General features: G+C 39.0%; 2 protein-coding genes across 3 annotated transcripts in view; one reads left to right on the forward strand and one right to left on the reverse strand.

Annotated features, from left to right (window-relative positions):
* The window catches only part of LOC105148693 (uncharacterized), a 101,185-nt gene that overhangs the window by 29,922 nt on the left and 58,036 nt on the right, over positions 1-13,227 (forward strand). The window lies entirely within an intron of this gene.
* Positions 7,029-11,717, reverse strand: LOC105148692 (runt-related transcription factor 1). Of its 2 annotated transcripts, XM_011060556.2 has the most exons (4): positions 10,965-11,696; positions 10,752-10,865; positions 8,566-8,670; positions 7,029-8,180 (listed from the first exon to the last, which is right to left on the reverse strand). In XM_011060556.2, exons 1-4 carry the CDS (start codon positions 11,287-11,289, stop codon positions 7,684-7,686), a joined length of 1,041 nt encoding a protein of 346 aa, XP_011058858.1. In that variant the 5' UTR covers positions 11,290-11,696; the 3' UTR covers positions 7,029-7,683. The 2 variants fall into 2 exon arrangements, with proteins under 2 accessions (XP_011058858.1, XP_087268691.1); XM_087412565.1 differs by lacking the exon at positions 10,752-10,865 and having other exon boundaries at positions 10,965-11,717.

Here is a 13,227-nt window from a genome sequence, read left to right on the forward strand (position 1 = left end):
TGCGAGCTTGTGTGCATGCACACATGTTAGAACGCGCTATTACATACGTGGGTAGCCGCGTGTTTCGTGTATAGTCGACGACATCGATCATAAGTACAGAAAAGGAAGGTCGCGATGCGTAAATATGTACATTATATTATATTTGTAAAAATTTTAAAATCTAAAAATAATGATTTTTTACTGCTTCTTTTAATCGTTCCGATTTTTAAATGCAGACACTTTTCTGAATTATAAACACGTAGCTATCATTGTCATTCACCGGTTAAGAAATATGTACGATTAATCATATTTTTTATTTATATAATTGATATTTGCGATTACTTGAGAAACTTAACTACATTTTTAATTAATACGATATTGTCAGCTTTGCTCTTATATTAATAGAATTACTTTTGTTGATGTCGCAAATGAATGTTTGCTTTCGTAAACTTAGTGCACTGTACCACGTATGACATCGAATAAGGCATGCTGTGTTCGACGAAAGGGGACCATTGGACTAAGAATAATCGATAAATCTGCTCTAGAAGGGCGAGCCCATCCCCTATAGTCTGCATCCAAGCGATCTTTAGGATCAGTAACGACACGCTTGCTCCTTGAAAAAGTGTGCCGCGGTGTCGCCTTTGAAATATGAACAACGTTCGTATAAGCAGGATTTCCCTTTATAATATTTTCATGATTTTGTTACAAAAATATATATATATATATATATATATATATATATATATAAATAACAAAAGAGTTATCTTATTTTATGTTAATCTGAGTGTGATCTCGATATCGCGCAAACAAAATGTAACATGAAACTATTTTAATTTTAATCAAATAATTATAAAAGTTAGATCATGCTTTTTTTTTAATTTTTAAAGAAATTTTTTTTGTTTATAGAATGAGATAAGATTTGCGATTGGAGCAAAAAAAAGTTTAAAATTAAAGGCAAATAATATTTCTCGTTATTCGTAAAACTAGTATCGAGAAAAAGGGCGAGAAATTCGTAATCTACGTGAGAACCTCTGCGGGGTAAGTCTCACCCTATCCAGTCATGTGTGATGGACCTAAATGGATGAGACGCACCCCTGCAGCGGCTGCTGGCCTATCGGCTGTCCATAATTTTTGCAGCTATTCCAAAGGGTAATATCTGGAGGGTGGGTACACGAGGCTCTCTGCCTCCGAGAGGATAGGTACTAAGTACCTACTTGCTCGGGCATTAAAAATGCCGGGGTGCTTTTGCCACGTCTAGACCCCAATCTAGTTCAACCTTCTGCATCCTCTATTCTCTTTCCATTGATAGCCAATATAAGATATAGAGAATGTAATCATAAATATATTTTTGCTAATATTTCATCAATTTAAATAAACTTTTTGCAAAATATGTATATGCCGTATGTTTATAACAAAATTTGATATTTTAAATTCTTATGTATTCATATAAAAACAATTATCTTGATGACAATAATTTTCGAATTTAAAATCAATTTTTTTTTAACAAGAATGTAGAGAAAGATTATTAGTCTAATTTTTTTGATACTTTTAGATTAAATTCTTTTGTTGAATATATTTTTTATATTTTTTACAGTTACTTTTGCAAATCTTAGAAATGCTATTTTCACATGCATATATAATATTACACATTTTATACATAAATATTACGATATATTCGACTCTCCATAGTATGCATATTTCGCATACTGCAAAAAGAGAGGTACAAATTTCTTCGTTATTTAAAAGAGTATGAAAGAGAGAGAAGGAAGAACAGAGGGAGGGAGGGAGGGAGGGGGAGAGAGAGAGAGAAAGAGAGAGAGAGAGAGAGAGAGAGAGAGAAGCCAACTCGAGATATTACGTAGGTTCATTTCGATGTGAATCGATTTGGCAAATTGGTCAATCGTTGAGGGGTCAGAATTTCAGTAGCGGCTGCGATGACAGGGTAGGAATGAGGCTGCTGGTCCGAGGGGGTGGTGTCGGGTTGTACCAGGATGATGGAAGGAGAGACGGTGTAAGGAAATTGTTCCGACGTGTCCACTTCCTCCCGGACTGATGAGTTCCGTTCTGTCGTTGGATGGAAGCTCGGTGGACCCTCGTAAAAAGAAACCGAGGGTTCGGCCCGAACGCTTCGAACTTATCTACCTACGAATTTGATTGGAGAACCGATTTCGTGGATTTTGAAACAGGTCAGCGTAACTTGGTGAAATTCGTATTCGAATTGAGTAACTTAACTCTGAAAGCGTTTGAAAGTCATTGAGTGTGAAAGTTGCAACGAATTACAAATCAGGAAATAGGTTAATATTGGTATAAATGTATGTTTACTTGTTCTAAGAAATTTATTTTCTTTTTAATTTGGAGCTAGAAAGTCTTTTCAATTTTTAACCTTTGTATTTTTACACAAATGTTTTTCTTTGAAGTTTCTTTTACGAACATCTATTTATCGAAACATAGGAAGGCTTTATTTGTGGTTTTTGACACATTTTTTTTTCATATAGACAGAGTAAGGATATGACTATCATAAAGTTGATAATAAAACAAATTGATAAATTATGTTTGTCAACAACTAATTTGTCCCTTTTTTCCGATATTTTAGTTTCATAGTTACATTAGAAGAGTCACCGAGTTTGGGTGTTAAAATTTTAGAAAGTTTTGCAACTAATCGCCTTTAGTAATCATTTTTAAATTTTATACATTGGAAGATGGGAGGGCAAGTCATATCGTCTTTGTATGACAGAATTAATTTTAGAGAGGAAGAAGAAGAAACCTTTTTTTTTAAATTTATTAGATACTCTTTTATTTTAAGAATGAGATGGTCATTCAAAGCCATTTCATAGCTCAAAGCTACTTTTACAGATAGGCGACTTATTTTTAAATTATTACTTGGCAAATATTTGAATATCATTTTAACCCTTTTGTCAATGCATAATTTGTTACTTTTTCATTACTTATTGTATTTTACAAGATTTTCACGAAAAATGAAAAAAAAGGCAAAATATGTGCAAAATAGTTGTTTGAAGGGTGAAGCTTTTGAGATGTCATAACGGAAGTCACATAAAAATATAAAAATTTTTACTATTTAAAATTCGATATAGATATTCATGCATTGACAGAAGGATTAAAAATGTTTAACAATGTATGATAAAATTTTTCGATTTATTGCTTTTCACAGCGTCCCTAAGATCGATCTAAGAGTCAGTGCCGCATTCGTAATTTCGCGATATCGTTAATGAAAAAACATGGAAGAAAAAGAATTTTTGATTGCGTGGCTGGTTGGAGGGCGAGTGAAAAATTTCAACACGCAAAGGAACAAAAGCGCGGCCGGGCCCGTTCTCTACGAGCGAAAAACAAGTTTCCTCTCGGAAACAAATGCGGAAAGATCGATCCGCGTTCCGCGAAACGACGGCGCGGCGGGCGCGCCGATTTAGCGGCAAACGCGGCCTGAAAATCGGTGGTTTCCGCGAAACAATTCGCCTTTTCAACGGCTCTCGCTGTGCCAATCGACGATTAAACAGCGCCTCGACGAAACAAACGTGTGCGTGGACGCACTACGTGACGTACACGTGACGGTGGGGTAGGTACTCTTTAATCCACGACAGCAGCCGCGAGCGGGTCGATAACCGATAACGAGGTCGGAGCATTGCGATGCAAAACAGCTCGTTAAACGTTTTTCCTAAGGTCGCACGATGCCGCGTTTTCGCCTTTACCTTCGCCCTCGAATGGCCACGAGCAAAAGACGTTTAGTTCGAAGAACGGGACGCCTCTCGAAGACGACGATTCTGCGTCAAGAGAAGAAGGAAGAGACTCGTCTTCACTGTCGTTGAGAATTCCTCTCGAAAGAGGCTTATTATTTCCGCGATTTCCCACCGTACAACCTTCTTTGGACTTTTGCAAAATACCATGTAATCCTCGGCATGTTTCATCATAAGAACAATTAGAATATCGCTAGAGAAGATCATTGAGGGTTCTTTGAATAGTTCTAGGGAAGATCTTTTGTTTTTATTTTATTATATTGCTTATTATATTATATTGCGGTACTCCTAGTATCTTTCAAAAAGTTTTCTCGGTGTGCTGTTTGATCTGAAAATTCGATTATTATTAATAAAAAAACAAACCAATAAATTGAAATTATCTGCTCTATATTAAAATTACATGAAAAGGATGATTTTTCTGAAGTATTTAAAAGTTTAGTTAGGTGCAGATCTGAAAATAAATTTTGTTGAAAACCATCAAAATAATTATGTAGGAGTGTAATGAACAATACTGCAAAAAGTTTTCCAGCTAGAACGTCTTACATAATCATTTTGATGATCTGACAAAATTATTTTCAAATCTGTTTGTAGTTAAATTATTAGCTACTTTAACCGTTTTTTTCATGTAAATAGGTTTACTCTTTTCAAATATTGCTGTCTTTGCAATTTCTGAACATCATCTGTTTGCAAATTCTGGATATGTTCTCCAATATTTTCACATTTTTGTAGCAAAGTATTTGTCTGCATTATTTCAAAAATCCAATTTAGTACCAGTCAATATGATATTAGAAATTACTTATTTCGAGTATTAAAAGCACTAAAACAACTGCTTTTAATACTCAAAATAAGAAATTAATTACTACGTCCCAGTATTAAATTTCTGTAAGGGTGGTTTTTCATGGTGCAAACAGCACCAAGTATTAACAGCGTAAATGGGGACCGGGGTTCGGTTCGCCGATTTGCCTCGACCGATCGCGTTGACACTGCCTCCGCAACCGTGAAGAGACCTTTACGAGCGCGTAATCCAGTGCGTACAACGCGATCTACGTAAACGAAGCGTCCCAGCTTCACGTCCAGTAGCCTCTTTCGCATGCGTAGCGGCTGCGGTCGGTGCGTTGTTGGGCAGGTGAACCGGGGCGAGAGCGACACACAGAAGCGAGTGGGCGGGGTACTTACTAATTGTCCGAGCCCTTCACCCCTCAGCCTGACCCCCTCATCAACGCTGATTGCCTAACTCTAGGACCCTCAAACCAGAGTCCTCACGATTCTAGACTGGCGAAGAGGATCGACGTCCTCTGGCATGTCGACGAAGCGAATCAACCGCTCCTTCCACGTCGCATTATACTTCAATTGCTTGTTCCAGAGTTCTCGTTGATCCTGTTGTATCGATCTCTGTTTCACTAATTAGAATTGTTGTAATTAATTCTGTTTACTTCCGACTTTATTACATACCGTTTATTTGCCACAATAACAGCATAATTCAGAAAACAAAGTTTTCCAGAATTTGAATGTTTTGAATCATAAAGATTTTGGAGTAGTTTCATTTTAAAATGCAACTTCAGTGTAATAACCGAATTATAGAGGAATAAAATTATAATAAATGATTTATTAAAATCGTAATGTGAATAAAATTATGTTTTTCTTTTAAGTATATTTTTTTTCCTTTATATGTTTCTGTACTTTTTTTTGTAAGGAACTGAAAAAAAAAAATAATTTTTGTGTATATGATTATTGGAACAAATAAGCTAACGAATTGAAATGATTTTGCATTAAAAATGAATGAACATTTTACTCGACACCGTGAATCTTTTATATTTGACAAAGTACACGAGATATGAACTATTATAACTTTTGCGAATATATGTATGTAAATTTTGTTGCTGCAATTAACGTAGTTATCTCGAAAAATATTCATTTTCCCTCCGTTTATACTAATTGTGAGATCGCGGGGTCAAACGCGATAGCACGACGTTGCAGCACATAAAATACCAAATGGTTCGCCTAATAAGAGCGGTTTGTTTCAAAATCGCGAATGGAAGTCTGTATATACACCGAAAGTCGATTATTCAGCTCGGGGATCCGCACGTCCGCCCGTTGATTTTTTCCATCCTATGCCGCGGCTGACTCAATTATACATGACGATTCTTTGAGCAAACATTAGTTAGCGCCGGCTGGCTCGCGCGACGGATTGGCTTGAATCGGCTCGCCTCGGTTGATGTGGTGACCCTTCATGGTTGCTTGGTTCCGTTGTCTACTCGTCAACGAACAGCCCCACGGTTACGGGGTGTCAACGCGGTTCTCATTTTCTCGCCGGGGATTAATCCCATTAAGCTTGGTGCAAAGCTAGCGAGATCGCCGAAAGCTGTGCGATCGATCGGTCACTTTTGAAATTTCAGCGCGGATTCGATCCGCGATTTTTAATCAAGGCGGCCTGATCAAGATTTTACATAGCTGCCAGTATGTTACATACAGCTGCGTATCGAATTTTCGCTGCAACGTTTTCGATCCGAAGGTATATATCGGAGACGCGCGTAACACGTCGCACCTGCAACCGGAATGCGAGAATTGAGTTATTCGACGTCACTGAGATTAACTGCGCTCGTACTCTGTGCACCAGTTGACAAACACGACCGGAACAATTCAGAAAAAAAACTATCCCTTACCCCAGGTCGTGTTTCAGCGTGATGCACAGTCCCGACGGACATTTCGCGTCATGCGACATCTCGTCGAATGAGCCGTACGTTATCGAACCGCGGTTGCGTCATGTTTTTATGCCAAGTGAAATTAAATGCAATTATTGACAAAAAATCATATCTCGCGACAAACGATCCATCACGACCGATCGTTCTCTACGCAAAGAACCACTGACCTACCGAGATTTATTTCGACAGACCTGAGAACCGCTGATGTCCCAAACCTATAGGTACTAATACAGATCTCACGCACTCCCCTCGATATAAACCATTCTCCACCCTTGTGTTCACCGTATGGGATCCCTTACGCACACACGAAAGAGACAGAGCGATTGCGCGACGGCACGACTATTCAGATTTAAATCGCGACAAAAAAATATGGATTCCCCTTGCAGCAGCACGAAGTGCGACGTTCCGCTCTCTTTCATATTCCTTCCTTTCTATTCGCGATGCCTGGACTGTTCGACGACACTTCTTCTTTGACACTTTTGAGAATAGATCTCGCGACGATATCGATCATTCTTAGGATATAATAGTGATCGATCGTTAAATTTAACTTTAAAGGTATGTTGAAAAGGTGTGATTAAATATGACAGACTGTTTAAAATTTTCTTATATGGATTCTTTCAATTTTATTCGTCTCTCGTTGCATTTCTACTACTTATTTACATTAAAACTCTGGCTTATAAATAGTATCAATATCTCTGTCTTTTTTGGTCTCTTTCTTTCTCTCCCCTCTTTCACTCATGTATTCACTTACACATTTATATGTACTTTCCATGAACACACAGAATGTAGATAAATCTGTATCTCTCTGTAACTACTTTATTGTCCACGAACTATATACACGATATATATACAGGTTCGTATTACATTTGTCCAAATTTATAAAATTCAGAGAATTTTATAATTTTTTTAAAGAAAATTTATAAAATTCATCGTGAATTTGTAAAACTTGAAACACGCATCCACAATGGTAGACAAAGAGTCTTTGACACATTTCGAAATATCCGAAAGCTAATTATTAAAAAAATTGATGACTAATTTTAATAAACGCACACTTTTTTAAACTTTTTCCGTGTTTTTGATTCATTCGTTATATAATTTTGATTCATGTAATATATAAAACTTATAAAATAAAATTTAATACATTTTAATAAAGAATTACATGATCATTATCTTTTCCGTCTACCATCACAGGTATACGTTTTCACTAGCCTTCTTCCAAGATATTCGGGATGTCGTTCTTGCGCTACTTGGATCTATGGTTTCGAATACGGTCTCCAGACTTTCGCAGATGACTGTGAGATTTTCGTCGGCGGCGGACTCCTATGCGAGTATGTTTCGGAGAGGAGCGTGGTGGGTGCCTTCAACTCGTTTCTCGTGCCTTCGGTTGGTTTTTTAGGATTCCTGTCTGGCGACGATGATGACGAGGAGGTGGTGGGTGGCAAAGTGTTGTGTCGAAGAGGCACGAAGGCACTTCGAACCTCTTCAGTTACGGACTCGCCGCTACCAGATTCGCTAGGGCTGGGCGACGTTCTGGGCGACGTTTTGGGCGACGTTCTGGGCGACGTTTTGGGTGACATTTTAGGCGACGTTCTGTGTTCCGGACTCACCGGAAGTAGAAGCGGTGACATCGGGTGTGCATTGGCTGTCGGTATCATATAATCGTGATAAGTGGTATTGATGTAGTCTACTACTGGATACGATTGCAACATTGGCGCGATGGACGTATTGAATAGCTCGGGGGGTGATGGTCCTAAGGAAAAAAAAAAAATTCGGTTAATCTCGGCCGTTCGTTCGGCGGGGGCGAATGTAGTAGTAAGTCGTATTGTTGTTACAACGACGAAAGGGATGTACGTGGCTACAGGAAAGCGGGACGAGGGGACCGTAGAGGGGTCCGTTGTGGGAAAAGAGAGCTCAGACTCACCCCTCGGTCCAGCTCACGGAGTATGAATCATCGGCAGGCGTCGCGAACTCGACGAAATCGATAACACGGATTCTCTCGTGAGCGCGGACTTTCTGTTAAGACTTTTTTTACACGTTCGCGATACATAGAAGTGTGAAATATTTTTTTCCCCCGGTTCAATCTACTTTTTTCCTTTTCTTTCTTTCCTGAACGCAATGACATCGCGATATTTTACCTTTAAACATATGATGCGGCAAAGTCCAGGCTGTTCCGAAGTATGTAGCATCCAGCCAGGGACTGAGTAAACCAAGTCCATGAAAACCGGCGCTATACTGATAATCTGTAAAATAAATCGGAGATGCTCGATTATATAAACATGCGCTAACGACCAGATTCGAGCGTTGAAAATAGATTTCATCGTTTCTTTCGATCTACGCGCTCGGCTAACATTTGGAGTTTTACGATCCACCAGATTCTCTCGCAGTCTATATTGTGGGCTGTGGGTTAAAATAAAATTTGTGAGAAATAAGGAGACACGTTAAGCCGTTACAAGAGGATCTTACTATTTGAAGAATGAAATCTCTGTGACGTGAGATCACTAACGAACTGACAAACGCTAGGAAGAAGGAACTCGGCCACCCAAGATCTATAAAAGCGAAGATTAACGGCGCTTCTCCCCGGGCGATCCGGAGGAGCAGCTAGTGTATCTCTGTTTATACGAGCGTGGCATAAAATCCGTTATTACGACGTGGCGCGGGTTTTCGTGGCGCGGCACATGCTACCGCCATATGCGGTGCGATAAACAAACGCGTAAACGCGGCTTCTTTTGCAGGCGTTCCATCTTTCCCCGTCGCCTTCGCCGCCGCCAGTTAGTATCCTCCGCGTCTCTCCTTCTGGTTTCTTTCCCCGGGTGCCGACCAATAAACAGTTTGACTTCAGCCCGTATCAGACTACTGAAGTCCATGACACGTAGAAAAGTGTAAAGCAATAGGGCGGCAAATGTAAGCAATAAACAAATTAGCTAATCACAATAGAATCAGTAAGGTCATTGCCAAATGTAATTGTTACTTCACGTTTTCTATTGTGATTGGCCGATTCATTTACTGTTTTATGTTTTTCTCACCTCAGTATACTCACAGTTGATTCTTATATTTAATGAACTTTCTATATCACCTAAGCTTCAAGTTTTAAGTGAGAAATTGATCAATCACAGTCGAATGTGAAATGAATCATCGACTATGATGACTATCAATGATCTAGTGTTTGACTTTTGATTTATTACTAATGGTTTATTGTAGGAAATCTCTTAAGCTTAAATAATAAATATAGGCTTATTGTAGAAAAAACCCCTCTTATATTTAAGACCATCTTAAATATAATTTGAAGATGTAATAAGCCAATCACAATGCCGCATTAGCATCTTAAAACATTACTTCATTTGATTTTAAAATAAGAATCAACTATAAATACCGGCCTATGTGTTTCTGGTTTAACTCCGCAGACCAATCCGACCGTCAGCTCTGACTGTCGACCTATAATGTCGGACTAATTATAATGAGTCAACCTCATTGTTGTCGGTCTATTATGGGTTGGCAATCAGAATCAGCGGTCGGATCGACCTACAGAGTTGGTAGTCTGATACGAGGTTTACAGTAGGTTACACGACGACCACGACTAACCGGCGGGGGCGCGGCGGCGTTTTTAGGGAAAATAAACGCAGCAGCTAAAGAGCATATCGCCGACGAAGACCTCGTTCTCGCGGCTTGACACGATGCCAGGTCCCGCTGTGTCTGTGTGTACGTCGATCTGCGTGTGCGTGTGTATGCTGCATGTGCTCTTGCGCGGCGTGCATGTGCGCGCGCTCGCCCGTGCACGTGCGAGCCGACGCTCGGTGTCGAGGGCTCGGCACCGTTCAGCGGCACCGCCACCACCTCGCGGTTTGAGGTCCACCAGATATACGCCGGATTATTAAACGCCCGCGAGGCTCCGACGCCCGTTTGTGGATTCCGCGGTGGTCACGGAGCTTCCGACGACTTTCGGACCCGTCGGTTGAATACCACCCCCTCTTCTAACAATATCATATCCGAGTCTCACCCCCTCAGCTGTCGACTGTCGAATTGCATTTCGTGATTACTATATTTTCTCGCGAATTGATGCGAAGACATTTTCAATGTGATTTATTTTGCAAAATTATACAATTCACGCTCTATCATTTTTTACAATTCCCGAAACTTTCTAAATCAATCTCTATATTGTCTTTTATTCTAAACTTAAATTCTACAATAGATATTGTATTCGGTATTGTACGTTATTATTAAATTGCGCGATATACTTTTATATTTTGATTCTGTTTTTCAACAACAACTAAGTTACTAATAATACGATAAAGTTAAATATATCATTGTTTGTATATCGACTTACTCGACTTGGACCTTGGTTCGCGTGGTCCATCTACTGTAACCTTGATAGCTTTGGCGTACGTGGCTACTTGGAACGGTATTGTGTTGATCTGGATCGTTAGAGTAAATGATTTTCCTGTAAACGAAAGCGAAGTGTGCTCGCTTAAAATTTGGTGGATACTTAAAATTTGAGGAAGTCGTATATGTGCGAATATTTAAATTCTTCTTAGCTTACCTCTTCCACTGCGACCGACGAATCTAAGATCGTTGAACTTTGCGATCTGATTCTTCATGATTGCTGTACAATTCCTTAATTCGCCGCAACAGTTTTCGTCGTTACCAGCTTTAATGGTAACTTGGGTACCATCCGCGACTTCGTCGAGAGATATGACCTTGAATGCTACCGGAAGAGACTTGTTTGATCTCCAATGAGACGGTAACGAGCTGCACATGATAGTGGGGCTTCCTGTCGTTACCAAATCCCCATGAAATCTTCGAGCGGTTTCATGGATTGTTCGAAAGGGCTCCCCCGCACCCGACGGACCATCCCGCAGATGCATTTTTTTAAATTCGGCGCCAAGATTAAAAGGCGAAATTTTTAATGTTATTTATTCAAACTATCAATTCAAATTATCAAATCAAACTCCTATGTGCAAACACTGTTTTAATGAACACGATCGATCACTATTGTTCTTTGTTATTCACTATCACATTCGAATAAATAACGGTAAACACACATATCTCTTTCTGTTTCTCTCTTTCTCTCTCTTTTAGTGAAGAACCATTGTGTGCTCCTGATTTGAAGTTCTGTTTCGATTGCACCTCCGCACCACGAACTGGTAAAATGTTAAAGCAATCCGACGCGCACTCGATGCCGGCTGAGCGGATTCTAGTTTTTCGCAGCCGTAGCCGCAGCTATTTAGGGGGGATTTTTCTCCCCTCCAATTTTTCCGGAGCCCCACCCAGAGCAAGCGCGTCGACCAATGAGGACGGCGGTCGTGTTGTGGCCTCCGCGGCTCGCCGCCTTCGCCCCTAACCAGGCTTAGGGGGTGCTTTGCGAAAGGGGCTGCCTGCCTGCTGCCTGGCTCGCGCGAAGGGTGGCTTGGCGCCTCCGCTCTTCCTTAACGTACCCACTCGACCTCTTTCCGCCTCTCTCTCTCTCTTTCTCCCTCCATCCTCTCTCTCTCTCTCTCTCTCTCTCTCTCTCTCTCTCTCCCTCGTTTCTTCTCACTCGGTCTCTCTCTACTCCGCTTCATCTATCTCCCTTCCACGATCTTTCTGCTTTCACGTTCTGTTCTCCTCGTCATGTTGGCCTCGTCACTACCTTTCCACCAATCGAGCCACCTACGCCACGCTTACGTGACGACGTAAATTCTCACGCGCACGTGTTCAAACTACCCCACCATGTACAAGTGATCTGGTCCGGCAGCTGCACGCGTTTCTTGACCTCCAAGGCTAATGCGTCTTGTTCAAGCGGTGAACCAATGACACTTCATTCGCGCATTACGATTTATACATATAATTTTCAAAGAATACAGAGAGTATTATTTTGAAGATATGATGAACTGTGTAATCAGTTATTTAAAAGTATAAAAAAGTTTTTACATTATATTATTGACAATTATGGTCAATATTTTTCTGTTTCACATGAACTAATTTTAAAAAATTTCCGTTTTATTTCAATTCTGAGTAAAAATTAAAGGGAAATTGATTGATTGATTTTTATATATTTTGTTATACAATTAAGAATTATATGGTATATATTTTATTAACAATTAAAAATATATTAAATGGGCGCATTATAGAAAATGTAAATATTTTGCATTTCAATCATTTTGAATTGATCATCTAAAATTCTTAAGAAATTGTCTCATGAATTATCATTATCTATCATAAATAGCTGAATTTCTTATAAGTCCTCGATTATCAAATGACTTTAAAAAAAATTCTATAAAATTTGAATAATAATTTTACAAAGATTTTTTTTTAATAAATAACATATAATGAATAGATTTTATAAACAATTTAAAAAGTTTTTAAACTTGCATTAAGATTTTCTTGTTTAAAATATATTAAACCATATATATCTAATTACTTTAAATGCTATTTTTCTTTAAAATGAAATTGTTAATAAGTAAAAGTAAAAAGGGCTACGAGCCTAAAACATAAATTGACAAACTGTATGAGTAGTTAAAAAAGTTTTTTTGAAATAAAACTATGTCATAAATTAAAAACGTAAAATATAATTTGACAATCAGAAGGTGAACAAACGTTTCGATCCTAGTTGGATCATTTTCAATGTGACAAATAAATTAGTGTGACAAAGTAGATAAACAACGGTAATTAACAATAGAGTTATAACGTAGAAAAAACATAAGATCAAGTAAAATTCGCATTTGGACGCAAATTAACTATAAAACTCGCTCCAAATTGAGAGGAAATCAAATAAACGATTATAGTTGACAAAAATGTGCTCCTCCGAACCGTATGTGTGTATA

Source organism: Acromyrmex echinatior, chromosome 13 (assembly GCF_024713525.1).
Source record: "Acromyrmex echinatior isolate Ae372 chromosome 13, ASM2471352v2, whole genome shotgun sequence".
Taxonomy (NCBI): domain Eukaryota; kingdom Metazoa; phylum Arthropoda; class Insecta; order Hymenoptera; family Formicidae; genus Acromyrmex; species Acromyrmex echinatior.

Excerpts from the sequence above, each read along its gene's own strand:
- LOC105148692 (XM_011060556.2), bottom strand. The coding sequence starts at position 11,289 with ATGCATCTGCGGGATGGTCCGTCGGGTGCGGGGGAGCCCTTTCGAACA. Across the intron at positions 10,866-10,964 it reads CGTCGGTCGCAGTGGAAGAG|GAAAATCATTTACTCTAACG; the intron begins GTAAGCTAAGAA and ends TTTCGTTTACAG. Across the intron at positions 8,671-10,751 it reads CGAACCAAGGTCCAAGTCGA|ATTATCAGTATAGCGCCGGT; the intron begins GTAAGTCGATAT and ends TTTATTTTACAG.